This window comes from Vigna unguiculata, chromosome 9 (assembly GCF_004118075.2).
Source record: "Vigna unguiculata cultivar IT97K-499-35 chromosome 9, ASM411807v1, whole genome shotgun sequence".
Lineage (NCBI taxonomy): Eukaryota > Viridiplantae > Streptophyta > Magnoliopsida > Fabales > Fabaceae > Vigna > Vigna unguiculata.
Genome location: NC_040287.1, coordinates 33025252 through 33043312, shown reverse-complemented (window position 1 = coordinate 33043312; position 18061 = coordinate 33025252). Strand labels below are relative to the sequence as shown.

Sequence of the window (18061 nt, the reverse complement as noted above, 5' to 3'; positions counted from 1 at the left end):
TCAATATCTATTTTATATTTTATTTAATATTTATTACTATTAGAAGAAGTTGTTAAAAGGTTGTAAAGTAAAAAGTGTTTTGTGAACATAATTTTTTTCCTACTTTTATATATTTATATATATATAATAAAATTTTGTGATATTTTTAGTTACACAATTTACAAATATATTGTTACTCGTTTAATAAAAGGTATGTTGGAAATAATATATTGCAGTAGCACTTAACGAGTTTAGTGTGATATTTATCATATTAAATTTATTAAATGGGGTATTGATACATGATTAAATGATAATAGTTAAAAAACAAGATAGTTAGACATCATGCATGAGATGTGGATTAGGTGGGAATACGAGAGAGCAGATATGGAAAATGTTGGCTGAACTTAATAAAATAAGCTTCTATCAAGAATCTCTAGAAAAGCAAAAGGTAAGATCAAAATGGATTACTTTAGGAGATTCTAACCCTAGATTTTACCGTTCTATAATTAATCGGAGGAGAATGAAAAATGGGATAAAATGTTTGAAGAATGGATTGAGGAACTTAAAGTGACGAAGGATGAGATCAGAGCTCTTCTAATAAATCTTATGAGATTGACAAATGTAACAAATCGCATAAGTAATAAAGTGAAAAATTTAATTGGAAAGTCTAAGTATAGTTTTTCAAAAGACTTGTGTAACATTTGACAACTTTTACAATTCATAACTCAATTACACATCAAATTTCACAAAAATAAAAATAAAACTCTTTTTGTATTTTTCTCAAACATATGGTGTGCAACAATATATAATAAAGACTTCACTAAGATTGGTTTCATGATTATCCATTTCAAAGCAAAAACATCAAACAATATTCTTCTACTTCTTACTCTAACATTCACACCTTATGTAACAAGCTCTAATGTTTTACCAAAGAGTCTAAACTTGAATAATTAAAATCCTAATGACTTAGCAATTTTTATTATATGTTTCAAAATTCTAATGTTAAGAATGACCTATGATGTACTCTATGTCTATATGCAAAATTAATCATTCTCTTTTTCCAACGAGGGTATTTTGGTAACTTTTTAATTTTATCTATTTTTACAATTTATTTTATCTATCACATTAATCAAATTTTTCACAAACTTTCATAAAATTTATTTCCAAATTCACTCAATTTACCCTCTAAATCCACTAAAGAAACACACAAATTCATATACTCAAATTCACACATATTCATTTTCACACTCTCCTCCAAATTCATACTCCCAAAAGAACACACTCTTAGTCTCAGAAATCATAATAACAACCACAAAAAAGAATTACTTAAGCAATACTACGGAAGAACAACTTTAAAATCAATGACAAGGACATCACCGATAGTAATAATAAAAGGTGTATTAAACAAGGTAAATTTATGTAAGAGTCCTAAAGGTTTTATGAGGTTTAGAGTTAGGTTTTTGTGATTTATGCATATATATATATATATATTGTAAAATGACTACCCTAAGTACTTCCTTATTTATTCAATCTTTATCGTCAATAAAAAAGAATAAAATTATACATACATTATAAATACATAAAATTAAAACCATGAATTTTATAAACTTGTTACGAGAGTGTGAAGTTGAAAGGAAAAGTAGATATTTTTTATGGATAGTATTATTGCATAAATTTAAATATAAAATAATAATAATAATAATAATAATAACAATAAAAGCTTATATTCAATTCAGTGTCAGTGTTGTTGAAACATGTGAATAATTTTTTTAATTAAGAAAAAAAATTAAGAAAGAATTAAAAAAAGTAAAATTAAAAGAATAACAAAAAAAAACATAAATCTAACACATGACATACCATGTAACCTTACTAAAAAAACTAAATTAGCAAAAATTAAAAAAAAATGGGACTTAATTGAAAAAAAAAAACTAGAATAACATTAAAAATTCAATAAAATTAGGAATCAAAGTAGTATTTAAACTTATAACATACTATTATTTGATAATGTATTTGACACTAATAAAAAATAAAATTATATTAGTTCTTTTTAATAGTTTGATATAATGCAATAAAATAAAATATTGATTAAATACGTTCAATCATCATTTACTTATATAGGAACGAGATAGACAGGTACATATGTATTGGTTTTCATAATGTATCGATTCGTATTTTCATAATCGTTTAAATTAAAACACTTTTAATTTATTAGGTTATATAAAAAATCTATATGTTCACTTTCATTTTTAGTTTCATAACTTATTTTGAAGGCACATATTTAATTATTTTTCTATAATTAGTTGACATTTATTGGATTGTTAGTTTATTCAATTATATATTTCTTTTATGATATATTGGAGTAAAAATGTGTATGAAAAAAAATGTATTTCTTTTGATATTTAATACTTTATAATATTATATATTTTTTTTGTAAAAAATTATTTAATTAATATTTAGAATAGTAAAAAGTTTGTATATCTATTTTTACATGAAAATGAGAAAGAGATAAAAATCTTATATCTATTAAATATGAAAATGATAATAAATATTTTTTGATGAAATGAAATAGTCAAAAAAGCTTCTCGTTATGGTACATCATAGGTGTATATAGACAATAGTTTTTCTTAAAATGTTGAAAGAAAATGAAAATTGAATTGAGATCATGACTATAGATAGAAAGAAGAATACGGAAGATAAAGTGATTAGTACAAAACTTGCTTTAATCGATGAGGACGAAACAGTGGCCATGATGAGTTATACAGAGAAAGTTTAATAAGATATATTTATTGATCAATATGCAAATGTTCTTAGTAGTTGTCTTGAATTGGAAATTTGGTTAATAAATTTGTTTAATTAGCACATAGCAATTGTCTCTTTCTAATTTGTGATGAACTCCAATTCATAAAGTTCCTGTTTTTGAGCATCATCACACTGTTAAATAGCACTGAATTTCTTCAATATTTTAAGAGGATCCATGATTCTATGTCTTGAAGACAATCTCTTCAGAGTCATTTTCATGAACAAAACAAAATAAATTGATTATATCCCACCCGGTTGCAAAGTTGGCTTTTATTTAATACATATTAATTAATTATGGTTAAATATATTTTTGTCTCTTGACTTTCATAAAAAATTAAAATTAGTTCATCTTTAAAATTTTGGTTCAATTTAGTTTCCCAATTCTATAATTATTTGAATTTAACCATTTTAGTCAAATTTTCTTAAATTTATTTGACGTTTTAAATACATTTTTTTGACTAATATTAAAGCTAAATTGTGTCAAACAGTATAAACAATTCAAATGTTATCATAAAATATGTTTGAAACGTCAAATAAACTTAACAAAATTTGATTAAAATGACTAAATTCAAACATTTTTTAAATTAGAAAATTAAATTAGATCAAAATTTTGGAATGAGATTATTCTAATTTTCAGTGAAAAAAAAAACATATTTAATCCTGTTAATTAATTAATTAACATATACTTCATCTCATGAATCCACCCATTTGTCTGGAATAGATGAATTTATTAGCAGTATATGAAAAGCAAAAGATGACAAAAGCAATTAGTGGAATTAGTTGTTGAAAACTCTGGTAATAAAATTTATGTGTGGTGTGGCCTGCAAAATGCATGTTTCTAGTTAAATGGCAAGATATGCAAGTTGCATAAGGTGACATATTCATCTTTAACATTATGCAGAACAACATAGAATATATTTAGTGTGATGTTCTTGTGCTATGTGTTGCATGATTCATTCAGATTCTTAAAATATAAGAACACAGCATTGAAATGGACGTGTTGTGAAGTCATAGAAAATGGTGAACTAAGACACAACAACATGTGTTTGATTGGACTTGTGAGTGTTTTTTGAAGTTAGATTCAGTTATTAATACCAATTCTCATAATTAATTTTGTTATAGTTAGTTGACTTCTAAATGAACAGATAAATGGATAAAGGAGTCGTTGTTCCAGTTTTAGTTTAATGATAACACTAAAAAAATTAAAATTTACATCAATATATCTCATTCTTCTTCTTATTTATCTAAATAATACAAATCACTGGAAGAACTGATTTCTCAACATGTAATTTAATTCTTTGAACAATTGGTTTCTGATTTCTAATTGGACCCCTTTGTTAAGTGTTAATTATTTAATTTTTATTAACTTAAGAAATGTTAATTTTTAAAAACTTGTATGGTAAATTTGAAGCATTTAAAAAAATGTAATAATTTTTAAAATATGTGAGAAGAGAAGTTATAATATTTTTGAATTAATGATATGAAATTTTAAAATATATTTTTAAAAATTAAAAAAAAATTAAGATGTTGGAAAAATATGAAAGTAAATAGTGATGTATATTTTAAAAATTACAAAAAATATAGTTTAATTCAAAAATAAACTATTAATGTAAAGATATTAGAAGTTTTTAAACCATCATTACCAATTATAAGCTTATAACATAACTAATTTTAATTAATCTAAAGAATTTAATAAATGTTTAAGCTTTTGCTGAAAATTGAAATGATTATTTAATCTTTAATATAAATGATGATAAAAATAAATATGATAATAGTTCATTTTAAAATGATTATTTTATAAATAACTTGATTTATATAGTTGAAATTTATAATAATAGTTGTATATATATTGCTACATTTTATGATATGTGTATACGTTATTAAGTTTGAACGTCAACTATTAAATTTATTTTTAAAATAAAATAAAGTAATCTAAATTTTGAATGTTAATTCTTATAATTAGAGTAATTTTATAATACCTAATTAATTAATATTTTTTATATAGTTTAGGTAAGATAAAGTTTTGAAGCCAACTATTTCATTGACTTGGAATTATTAAAGATACATTGTTGTAAAATAAACAAACAGAACTAAAAGACAATAAATGAATCATGAAAGATTTATTTGAAATTATCATCATATTGGTGAAGAAGAGTCCATCATAAAAATCATCACATAATTCAAGTTATTCCAAAGTCATAGATAATAAAAATTATAATCCTTTTGTAACATAGCTTTTCTAGATTGAGATGACACTTAGAATGAGATGGTTGAGACAAAGCAAGTAGTGTAATTAAATATGTTAGCATAACTTATAAATAATGTAGAAAATGACACATCTTTTTTCTTCAACATACTTTAATCCAACAACCATGGATTTTTGAAGTCAAGTTGATTTTGGTTGCATGAAGAATTTGTATTAACATAAACACATTCAAGCACCCTATCAATGTGTCACAACATCTCCACAATTTGGGGAGACTCAAATTGATAACAATAGTTATATATATATATATATATATATATATATATATATATATATATATGAGAACATATTTATAACATCCTCAAATGACATCACATTATTATTTTACCTAAACACCACTTAATTTCAACATTTCAAAATAAAAACTCTCAATTTTAGAATATCATCATGAAGATGTTTTATTTTATTTTTCTCTTGAAGAAAATAAGAGGTGTTAATTATTTTTTAATTCTAAACATCTTCTCTAAGTCAACTAAAATAATATTATTGAAGTAAGAGGAGAATTTAGTAATGTATGATTATGTTTTTAAAAAATGAAATACATTCAGTAATTTTACGAAGTATTGTGCATTGTGGACAAATTTTAAGTTGAGATTATATCGTAAAATGTGACATCCCATTTATATAGAATAATTTACTTAATAAAATATCACATGATCATAATAGCGAGAAGCAATCTGATGAATATAGAATATGAGAAGAGTAACCATTACAGTCATCCAAGAGGGTACCGAAAAAGTAACAACTTGGGCATACCACCATGCCATAACAAAACGTAGGGCAAAGTTAACAGTTTAGCAAAAGGGGTTGCCACTAAACAGCTATTACAAAAGGCCCCATGGCCATGAAACTGCCCCTAAGGCCATTAAGGCAAGAAAATCTAAGCCGCACCGCTGCTATCCCCAGATCCACCTCGAGCACCTCTCTCATCTACTCCCACCAGAAGGTGATCATCGCAAAAGAGGAGACATAACAGAACATACACAAAAATGCAAGGGTAAGCTAGTGCAGTTTAAAACTTATCATGGTATAAAAGAACAAGTACTTAAACAGTCCAAACATGCAACACAGGAGGCATAAAGCATCATGTTATAGCAAACAAACAGGACACTATGACTCAATTATCCGGATACATATACTAAGATCGGATTCACTAGACGCTTGCACTTGTGGTGGCCTCTACTACTCTGCAGAGCCATTGCCAATGGGTTTCACCCTACCACACACAAGGTTAGCCTTTAAGCGTCTAAGGCCATTATCCTGCCATAGACTAGGGCCTCCCGCTACTCTCACCACTTGGGTCAGTTTGCTCTATCTGAAACTCACTGACCTTTTAGAGTTTCGGGATGTAGTCCTTACTTGAATCCATATCTTAATATACACACTACACGCCACCATAAAGTCTCCCCACGAGACTCATGGAATTACGCCTATCTCACACCAATTTCATGTTTCGTAACTCATAACCACCACTTGTTATCTCAACATTAATTTCTCATGCACATTCTCAACCAACCAGACAAAATTCCATATATTACTCATGCTCACATACAGATTTCAATGCATACAACTCATACAACTCATGCAATCACACCTAAATCTTGCATGTTCGAGATAATTAGCCACACCCAAGGTAAACACGAATCCAAAAACATAAATTTGCACTATTCTCGCCTGGGCTAGGAGCCCTCGCCTAAGCTACAGCGACTGTCTCGCTTAAGCTAGGCTTTCTCGCCTAGGCGAGGCCTGGAACAGTGGCACTCTGCGAGCCCTCGCTCGGGCGAGTCCAGCTCGCCTGGGCGAAATCGTCATTCGCCCAAAAATATAAAACCCCTCGCCTAAACGAGGAGGCAAACAGAGCACACTGGCTTTCCTCGAGTACTCGCTTGGGCGAGCCATTCTTGCCTGAGCGAGACAACGCGTCGCTAAAAACAAGCTTTGGTCGCCTGAGCGAGATGCTCGAGCAGCACCAGGGCGAGCTCTCTGCTATTCTCGCCTGAGCGAGACGAGCTCGTTTAGGCGAGAATACCAGTTCTCCCCCACTGTTTCACACATGCAGCACCACAAACAGACAACATCCACCAAACAGTTCATTCACATACAAGCACAACACTTTTAAATCATCCCATTCACGAAATAGAGCACAAATATATGGAAAAGCACTAAAATTTTTACGAACAGAAAAGACTAGCTTCCCTTACCTCTGTTTTGAGCACCAAACGCAAAAAGACCCTAACTAAGGGGATGCCACTGCTCCAGAAACGCGAGTAGTGAGCTGAAACGGAATTACCAGGATAAAACGAGGTAAATACATGGAACCCTAACCAACCAACATGCTCAAACAGTGAGATGAGGGGAAGAAAGTAGGCCAAAGGCTCTAGAGTTCGACTTATCAGGAAGTACAAGATCGATTATGTTAGCTCAATATGGGAGAAGATTGTGCCCTAGCAGAGCACCTAGCAGCAGACAGAAGAGGGGAAGGAGTTGTCTCTGGAAAGGTGACAAAAGAAAATGAGAAGGTGATCTGGATATAGGGGTCCTTCAGAGGGGCGGACCTTGGGCCTACGAAAGGCCAGGCCCAATCCTCTTTAGGACAGCAAAAAGGGGCTTACAATATCGTATATTAAATTAGAATAGTATCTCAATTTTGGCATAAAAGAGTAGAAAGATCCATGGAGAGAAGGGTTAAAATTAAACTAAATTTTAATAAATACAGAAAACATGAAATTTTTTCAACCAATTACATTTTTATTGAATATTTACTTATAAGTTATATTATTAAAATATATTTGAATTGTTTTAATGAAATGACAATGATGTAAATATCTAAGTCAAATAATTACACATAGGAATGAAAGCTATTTGTTATTGAATATTATATCGTGATGAATTGCGATAATATAAATTTATTATATATAGATATATAAAAATATTTATAACTTCATTATTTTATATTATAAATAATATAAAATTAGCTAAAATCCGTGCTATAATAATTAATTTTTTTTACGTTTATTATCGTAGAAAAAAGTTGACAGAGATCCACAGGTCATTCGTAATGATATTTCAACATTTATTTATAATTTATATTTATATTTACATGACATCGCGTAACTATCCTTTACTCTTGAGAGAAAAAAAAATCTCTTCAATTCCGATACGCACACACCGCCCACCAAAAAAAAGTTAAAGCCCAAAAACAGCCCAGTTTACTCTCAGAAAAGCCCAAATCCGGCCCATTCAGCATCGCTAATGGGCCTGGGCGACGACGCTACAGAAGACGACGCCGTGGAAGCCCGGAACGGCGAGAGCGACTTCGTCGACGACAAGGACCACCGACCAATGGTCTCTAGCTCCGACGTATAGTCCTCTTCAACCACTCGCTTCTGAACCATCTTCCTCCGCTGCAGCCGCCTCAAAAACGGCGAAAAGAAGCAACCCGACGAGACGCTCTCGACTCGGGTCAGGAGGGGCCGCTCGAACCGCCACCGGTCGGATCGGCCCCTCGGAGTGGACCGGAAGGAGCGTGTCCGCGGCTCCTCCGAAGAAAGGAGGTAGGAGCCCGCCGGCGGCGGTGGTCTCAGCTTCACTGACGGCGAATCCAGTTTCTGGTGGTGGTGCTTTTGCTGCACTATGGGAAGCCCGGGCTTTACCTCCCATTTGAAAGGAACTGCTCCTGGTTTCTTACAGGAATCATCATCATCATACTCTACACTTGCACCCATTGTGTTCGATTTTATTAACACTGTTACTATTCTAAACAAATTTCAAAACCGAAGCAGCAATGGTTTGTGAATTGCGAGTGTCTTTCTCATGTTGTATTGTATTTATATGGTGATGTGATGAGCAGTGATTATGTTCTGTGCTTGCGAAATCAAAGGCATGGATTAGTGGGGACTCTGGGTTTGGCCCACACGAGGTGGGACTTACGTTTCCATTTTGACATAAGTATCTGACTTTGTTATTGTCTTGAGTAACTCCATTCGAGAAAAGTGAGACACACACCATGTGACTGAGCTTTGTGTAATGGACTTTCTGGGCTCACATTTTAAAATTGAAACGTCTTTTGATATTTCATATCATGGCCCTACCTTTTTTGCTGCATTTCTTCCCAGGATTTGAAAATAACAACCAATAACCTCTCCTGTTTCAGCGGACATAAATTTCTCCATTTTTTAGTCATTGGTTTTGTCTTTTATGAGTACAACAATTGAACGTTGAAGCAGCCTCAATGAAGTATAGTCAACTGGTGATATCATAAGCACTGGGATTGAAAGTTTGAAAGTATAGTAAAAGGGGTTATTCCTCACACAATATGATGAATCAAGAATTATATCTCTGTTGAAGAGACTGTAGCTGTTGGAAAAAGATTCAGGTAAAAAAAAAGGTTCAAATTGGTAGGTAAAAGAACAGTATGTAGGGTGCATTTTCAGTGGGACAAGTTGCGACATGTGTAATCATTTAGATGAAGGAGACACTGGCATTTGAAAGGGGAAAGAAAGTTGTTTTTGGCGCCAGTAGAGTAAGACAAGGTCAAGTGGTAGGCCAACAATGACCTTAATTGCAGGTTGTTATGAGTAGTAGTCTACTAGAAGAGGCCTAATCACTCATAATGACACTCCCATTCAAACATTCAAAACCAAAGTTGATAAATCATTTTCTTCCAAAAAAAATACTGATGAATATCCTTTTGAGCAATTACAGCTTCCAGAAGGTAATAATACTCAGCATGCTGACCCTTCAATTAATTAGTAGCTTCATAAGTTTTTATCTTTTTATTCAGTCAACTTATTTTGTAGTCAATGCTTTTCATTGTTGTTCTTCCTCTTTGGTTTGTCTCCTCTACTTGTCTAATGCCATTTTATGCTCCTATTTCCGAATGTAAAGCATTGATTTAAGTCGCATTGTTGTTCTCCCTGTTTCCTTTCAATAAATTATTTTTTGCTTGCTGTTCATGATTGGATTTTGTGTTCGTGTTTGAATTGTGAAGGGTGGGAGGAAACAAGTGACTGTTAAGAGGACTAGACTTTAGTTTATACACTCCCTGTGCTGTCATGAATTGCTCCATGGTTTTTTCTGGTGGATGAGTTCCAGAGTTTCAAATTATATGCTTGATAGTTTTGTATTCATGTATTGTGACTGTGCTTTTTGCACTGAGCTTCATATATGGCTTTTGTATCTATCTATCCATCTCTGTTTTGTTTGTTTGATAATTAATATTTTCTTGCCATGACTACAAAATTTGATCTTTGAGTTGTGAAGGTGGAATGTGGCAAAAAAATTAAACTGGGATATATTGTGATGCATGGTTCTCCTTCGTTATTTGCAGAAGCATACCCTGATGTTTTGGACTGAGTGAGTTACTTGTGGTATGAATTTATATTACATGTGTTATTTATATTAATTGTCCTGAGTTGACTTTGTCATAGCATTCAGAATTTCATTCTGTTTCCAGATTTGAAGTTTTTGTAATTGTATCGTTGTGAACTTTGAACTTTGGAAAGGGTTGATTTCAAGCAACCCGTTATGAATCAGTTGGAGTGTGTTTACTGCTTAGAGGTCTTGACTTTACAAACAAATTTACGGAAAATGGTCTCCAAATATTCCCAATATAGTCAAAATAAATGCACCAGGCATACATGAACCCCTGTTAGCTATTCTTATCATCAGATATTCATTTACAGTTCATGCAGCCAAAGAAGCACAGCAATTGCTGAAATGTTACCCGAATTGAGATGTTTTTTTACCATAAAATGATAATTAAGGTACCAGTGGTTTTTTTTACATTAACTGCCTCAGTTTGCGTCACTTATATGTGCATTTTCTTTTAATTAAGTTGCTAAAGCCGATGTTGAACGATGGTATTCAACATATCAAGTTTAGCGTTTGAAAGTAAAACGAACGGTATGCTAAAATTTCATGCATGAAAATATATTAAGAAGCATATAGATCCATATTTTGGAATGATTCAGATTACATATTCTCAAAGAATTTATATAACAAGACATTTATTTATTTTTGTTCTTATAAGCTTTTTCACTAGTTCTGTAATCCTCAGTATCATCCAAAAAGTTTCTACCATACCCTGAAAAGCTTACGAGTTCATCCACGTTTCAAAAAACAATCATAGTCATGTTCTCAATTAACTTATATTACAAATACAGCGTTGCAATTAACAAGATGAATAGCCACGAATGCGTACTACGCTTCTACATCAGATTTTATGCTGAATAAAACAAATGAGTAAGATGTCAAACGAAATGAGTTCCCGCTGACCTTGAATTGAACAATTGCATTGAATTCGTTCTGGGATGAGACGGAAATGAAGTGCTTTAACTGCTTTAAATATTTAAGTGCAAAAACAGAAAATTGATACGCTATGTATTCGTTTTATCTTCTGCCGCGTCAATTTTGTACTCAAGAATGTCCAAGCTACTGTCTAGTAATCCACTCCGGATTTTCACAGTCCAATTCACATAATAGTTAACAACGGACACCAAATCTCAACTAAACATGTTTCTTTTTCTTTATAGCAGAATAATTGATCCTTCCGATATGCTGACTATCTAATATCTAACACTCGTAAGCAAATTCTTCTGGGATGTTGCTAAAAGCCTTCATTGTATTGCTGACCACAGCAAGAAGTTGCAAGTATTCATCAGCACCGTCAACTAGACACTGCAATTCCATAAAAGCAACAAGTGAGAATTGAAGAAAAAACAGGCAATTGCACTTCACTGAAATTTAGAAGTTCTAAAAAGTTAAAAACACCAAGAAAATGTGGTAAAATCATGTCCAGGAACAGTAAATAGGAAGGGGGGAAGTAGTGTGTGTAATTAATTCCGGAAGAGTCATAAATAACCTTATCAGCTTCACCCAGCTTCTTGGATATTCTTGCTTTCTGTTCATCTGATAGATCATTTTCTTCAACAATGGCTTCAAATAACTGGAAAAACAAAAAGTAAAACAAAACTCAAATAAGTTACAGTAGAAATCTTAACGAAACTGGCCCAATAAAACAGAAACAAACATATAAATACCTGAGTAAGCATTTGAGAAGCTGGATATCCCTCTGCAATGAAATTGTTGACTTCCTTGTTTGCGAAATCAAAATTACCACTTCTGCAAGCTTGAAGAACTGCCTCCACAACTTTTTCTGGAACAACCTGGTATATTGATTGAGATTTTAGAAAGTCCAGACAAACAGGAACGGAGATAAAGAGGTGCTCTAGTACATAGTCACCAAAAATGATGTCACAAAACAACAAATTGGAATGAAAACTAGTTAAGGACGCAAAAAAGTGGCACACAGCTTGAAGAGAAGACCCCAAATAGGAGGCCACATCAAGGAATATATGCAACATTGACTTCCAATGCTTTCATAAAATTTCAAATACATGGCTAATTTTGTGAACTTATATATCAAGACAACACACTACCAGGACAAGTTAAAAACCCTTTATCTATATTCTTAAAAAAGCAAGAGTGAAAATCACATGATAAAGTAAATCCAAAACTTCAATTCAAAATCCTGGTCCTTCAGTCAATAATTGTCATTTAATCCTCGAGCCCATCATCATACATACAATAAAACATACAAAATAATGTTATAAACAACTTTAATCTATTATTACAGTGTTTCCTTTGAAAATAGGAAAGAAAAAGTCGCAGGAAGGTGGTGCCACAACCTACCCCAGACACAGAAATCAGATTCTCTGAAGAAATTGAAGATCCAAATAAGCGAGCTGCAGACTGCAATGTTAAATACCAAGTTAGCTCAAAAATTAAAAAAGTATACACACAATTCCTCTATTTTCAGTAGGACTGCCTTGATTAAAACAATTTACATTTCCTGGTGATAGCATTATATGTATTAACTCATAGCACACAAGATAATTTAATTTTATAGTTTATGCTAATAAATTGGTTATGCATGAAGTGAAAAAAAAAATCTACATGGAAACCAGTAGGAAGGAGAGCCCCATAAAAATATTTTTAAAAGGATAGAACAGGTCGCAAATAATACCCAAATCATAACACATCTATGTTCTACCAAGTTTCAACAGAAAGTCTTAACAAGAGGCCCTCATCTCTTACCAGCCTAGTGTTTTATACTCTCCACTGCATCTTTCCGTTGAATTTTATTCTTATGCCATTACAAGAAAAGCATAAAGATGAAAGCATACATTCCTACAATCAAACAAATTTAATTCATAATACAGGCTCCCCTCTCATATCAGCAATGAACATTTGCCCTCATCACCACATCAACTTTCCATTGATGTTAATAGTTGATTCAGCACCAGATATAAATAAAAAAAAAAATGAAAGCATGTCCTAAAAATCAGGCAACATGCAATAGCAAAATAATCATTTATAGATATAACTTAAATGTTCGAAAATTGAGTGTGTTGATCAGGAAATGCACCTCACCTGCAAGTATGTGATTGCCCGGCGAAGATCTCCATGAGAAATAGAACTAAGGGTTGAAAGAGCCTGTGGAAGCAATGGTATGTAAAATAACCCATTACGATCTAACAAAACCTTTATAGATAAATGACTGAAAACTTTAGGAATAACATTACATTGTGCGAGCACTGACATGGCATTGGGATGGAGAGAAATTGAATGGGGTGTTGAAGGGGTTGATTTAAATTAAATTTCTAATTTGATTCAATTTGTAAGAGGGGATGGATTGGGAATGGAGGGGAGCAAAATCCCTCATTCAATTTTTGCTCCCCTCCAACATTCGGCTGATTTGAAGGGGAACACAAGTAATTTAAAACATTTAAAATGTATGGAAAAAAATAATCTTATTTACACTTTGGAACACAAAATAACAAGGAAATGAAAGTAAATTAATTTTAAAAATCTGTCCCCTCCCCTCATGAGCCAAACAAGAAAAGAGTTGCTTATCCTCTACATTGATATCCCTCCCCTCCCTTCCTCTTAACCATACGGGGTATCTAATCAAAACCCCTCCTCTTCCTTCCCTTCCCATCCACTGAACTAAATAGTCCATAAGGTTCTCACCGCAGTATCAAGATAGAGTCCCTCTTCTTTGCATATGTACAATATCCGGCTGCTCATGATTACTTCTGACAATGGCTTGAACCTGAATTTTGCACACCTTGAAGCAAGCGGTTCTATAATCCTATGAAAAAAATGACAACCATATATGAAGCTATGTCTCATATCCTTGGAAAGTACAAGAATAACAAAAGGAAAAGGACTATCAATATATTACATTAACATGGCGTGTGATACCAAAGAAAATTTTCATACTCAGGAACCATGGTTCCTGAGAAATATCAACCTTGAGAATTATGATTCACATGAATGATGAGTTTTACTTCGTTGATCAAATATTTTACCAGAAATATTTATACAAGTTTCCTATAATTCAAAGAGTAATGTCACTTTTACTGAATTCTTTAATTTATTACCACATTAAACGATTTAATAAAATAATATGATATTCTTTTCTCCATTAAAAACTTTCCATTTAACTAAAGAAAGTTAGATTTTCTTCTCGCTATACGAATGCTTTTGGAAAACAGGGTAAATATCTATTCCCAGAAAACAGTGTTGCCAAAAAAAAGTAACCAAATATAGAAAACATACTTTCTCATTGAAAAAAGGTAACCAAATTTTTTTTTAAAAGCCATACCGTTTTTGGAGCCAGCCATTCCATGGCATTATTTGGATTAATTACTGTTATCATGGTAACTATAATACTCATTAGCTCCTAAAAGATATAGATTAACAAAATAAACAGTACATATTAGCATGAAAGAAAGATACCTGCTCACATAGTTGCATATAAAAAAGAACCTTGTAACTTTAGAGTACGTTTCCATTGTACGCCTCAGGGCATTCTGTACAGCAATTGAAGGTTGTGTGAAAGCAAACACTTTGAGACAAGCAACGTTAGAAATGAAAAACATAGCAGAAATGAAAAACATAGCAAACATGCCTGAGCATCTTCTGTCATTGAATCAGCCTCATCTAGAACAATAATCTTAAATGGAGGACAAAGATAACCACTGAAATATATAAACACCATAACAAAGAGGAAGTCATACAGATCTTACAAGCGGAGAAAGGAGGAGGAAAGAATCTTAAGAGAATTAGATTTCACATACTTCTTACGCTTAGAAGTACCAACAGCCACAGCAGCAAAATCTTTTATTTTTGTACGAACAACATTAATCCCTCTATCATCACTTGCATTCAGCTCCAGCACCCTAGACTTGTAGAGCTCAGGCCTGTCATATATAGTTGTTACAAATTACATTACATGTGCCATTGTACCCATTAGCACAACAGGTTAGCTTAAGGAAGAAAACAGCATCATTTTTACTGTCTGTGAATCCCAACTCATAAAACAAACAAAATTGACATTTTGGTAAATTCAATCCTCAAATGATCCTCTATAGCATTACACTATTCTTTCATTTCTAACAGTTGATCAAAAAACATTCCTGGTAAATTTATTACCATAAGTTGCTATTAAAGTGATGCACAATTTGCATAGTCTGTGGATCCCTATGACTCAACATGTCAAGAATTCAAAAGTAGTGTACACATATAACATTCAGAAATTGGGTCATATAACTTTTGTGAAAATATTTGAACTTAAGGTATTCCTTAAATCATATTTCATTTCCTTTTTTTCTCAGTAAATGATTTCATGGTGTAACTGAACTAGCAAAGGTTTACAGAAATACTTTTAAGAGTGACAAAGTATATATTAAGAGAAAGTTTTAACAGAGAGTTCATATCATTTTGGTTTCTATTATGTAAATAGTTAATCTTGGATTCTTGATTAGTTATTATTTAGTAGCTCTGTTTACTTTTATTTACGAGAGCAAAAGTGACACGACAGAATTAAGGTTTCACAAGTCACACAACAGAATTAAGAAATTGACATGACAGCTAGAAATAAGCAAGCTATCTTATAATTGTGAAAATAAAACCAGAGAGGGATACCCGAAAAGCTGACGGGCAATTGCAAGGGCAGTAGTTGTTTTTCCAGTGCCGGGAGGACCATAGAAGAGCATGTGGGGGCACTGCAATAGAAGATTAACTTGATTCAGTGAGGAAGAAGAGGAGGAAAAGGAGAAATAGGCGTTCAGAAAGGGTAATTACACTTCCAGTTTCAAGTGTATTTGTTAGAACTCGAATAACTTCCTCTTGGTACGCAACATCTTTCACTTGCCTCGGTCGGCTGGGTTACAGCAGGCAAAATTAGATTTGTACAAAATAAGATATAGAAATAATTGAAAGAGAACTTATGTTACTATTTCTCGACCCATTGCTGAGAGCTCTGCATGATTGGCACAGTCTATTTTCACGCACTATTTAAAAGAAAAAGTAAAAGTTTAGAAACAGCAAATATCAAGGCAATAACATATCAAGAAAGTATCATATGAGACAATAAAACATACAAATAGCAATATAAATAGCTACTAGGAGGCTGCATGTCATAATATAGGAAAATGAGGTGTCTTCATGCCAGATTCTTAACAGTTACTATCTTCATTTGGTGCATAAGAACTTAAAACCAGACCCAGTTGTGAGAAACCTGCTGCTAAGCCTTCCAATAGGAAACTTCTTGTTTTGTAACAAAAATGGACGCAATAGAATATGTATACATATTTTAGTGCATAATCGAATTTGTGACTTCTATTGCGTCTTAAAACATCTTATAAAATTTTGAGTGTATCTGATGTACTAAGAGGGCAATCATACATGCAGCAAGTACAAACAATTACGAAGGCAAGCACTGAGACAGTGAATGAAATGCAAAAAATAAACACTGATAATAACATTCGAATAGGAAGATTATGAGAATGAGAGAATAATAAAATACCAGATTATATGACTGAAATGGAACCCTTCAGTGGAACGACGAGAACCGCCGAGCGAGCACGCAACGAGTCAAAGGAACGAAGAAAATATCACAATCGCGAGTCTGAAACGGAAGGGTGAAATAAATTGGGAATTAGTAAATAGAGGAAAAGGGTTTAGGGGGTGAGGGTTTTCTGTTCTTATTTTGATATTAGGGTCCCAATTATTTGGGTAAGGAGGGAACATGTTGCGAGAGTATTTTTCCGCGGGAAAGTTCCATCTAATTTACTAAAATGCCATCGCGTATGAAACAAAAAAAAATGGATTAATACTTTTTTAAAATATAAATTAATATTTTTATTTTTATTTTAATTCTTAAAATTTAAAATAAATTGTTTAACATTATGAAATTTTAAAAAAAAATGTATTCTTGATTTCAAAAAATATATGGTTTGCGTACGTCGCATCGCATTAGATTTGAGACCAGCATCAAAATAAATTATTTTATAAATAATTATAAATTAAAACATATCTTTTATTTTATATTAGAATAGATAAAGTATTTATTTAAAATACAGAAACTAAAATCACATTTATATTAAACTTTAGGAATCAAATATAGTTAACTGAGTCCATTGATAGCATCGCTGGTATTTTAGAAAATGTGTGTTTTGTAAGTTGTAACTTGGTAATTTAGGGCTGTGTAATTCTATGATTGTAGGTTTTGATGTTATTTGTTAATTTTTTTATTTTGTTATGAATTCTATTTTCCTTTTTTTTTTTTTTACGTGACTTGAACGTTTGTTGAGTGGACTTCGTCCATGTTGTTAACTTTTCATTTTTCTGAAAAATTCACTCAAACCCGGAATTATTACACTTCATGTATTTTAATTTAAATGTTTTTAACTTTTCAACAAATTAGTTGTAGTGTTTTATAATATTATAAGACTAAATTTCTTAGTTCACTCGGCATGTACATATTTAAATTGATTGAATTAAGTAAAATTAATTAATGAGAATATTTTTTCTCTCGTTTATATTTTGTTTTTTTTTATATAATAATCATTATTAATGGTAAATAGGGATGTTAACGGGGCGGTTAGGGTACGGGTAGTAACTCTTTTGTACCCTACCCGTTAGATAAATATTTATCTGTACCCTATT

General features: G+C 31.9%; 2 protein-coding genes across 2 annotated transcripts; both read right to left on the bottom strand.

Moving 5' to 3' along the window:
- Positions 1-8100: 8100 nt before the first annotated feature.
- LOC114164427 lies at positions 8101-9070 on the bottom strand. The gene has a single exon (XM_028049097.1). It carries the CDS (start codon positions 8767-8769, stop codon positions 8260-8262), a length of 510 nt encoding a protein of 169 aa, XP_027904898.1. The 5' UTR covers positions 8770-9070; the 3' UTR covers positions 8101-8259.
- Positions 9071-11356: 2286 nt separating this feature from the next.
- Positions 11357-17135, bottom strand: LOC114162174 (replication factor C subunit 2). The gene is made up of 13 exons (XM_028045969.1): positions 16920-17135; positions 16348-16404; positions 16196-16274; positions 16037-16116; positions 15190-15312; positions 15021-15090; positions 14849-14922; positions 14078-14198; positions 13478-13540; positions 12737-12796; positions 12085-12210; positions 11907-11990; positions 11357-11722 (listed from the first exon to the last, which is right to left on the bottom strand). The coding sequence occupies exons 2-13, from the start codon at positions 16377-16379 to the stop codon at positions 11618-11620; spliced, it is 1017 nt and encodes a 338-aa protein (XP_027901770.1). The 5' UTR covers positions 16380-16404; positions 16920-17135; the 3' UTR covers positions 11357-11617.
- Positions 17136-18061: the final 926 nt, after the last annotated feature.

Coding starts and splice junctions, on each gene's coding strand:
- LOC114164427 (XM_028049097.1), bottom strand. CDS start 8,769: ATGGGTGCAAGTGTAGAGTATGATGATGATGATTCCTGTAAGAAACCA.
- LOC114162174 (XM_028045969.1), bottom strand. CDS start 16,379: ATGCAGAGCTCTCAGCAATGGGTCGAGAAATA. Junction 15,313..16,036: donor ATTGCCCGTCAGCTTTTCGG/GTATCCCTCTCT, acceptor TATATATGACAG/GCCTGAGCTCTACAAGTCTA. Junction 13,541..14,077: donor GACTCTATCTTGATACTGCG/GTGAGAACCTTA, acceptor TTGCTTCCACAG/GCTCTTTCAACCCTTAGTTC.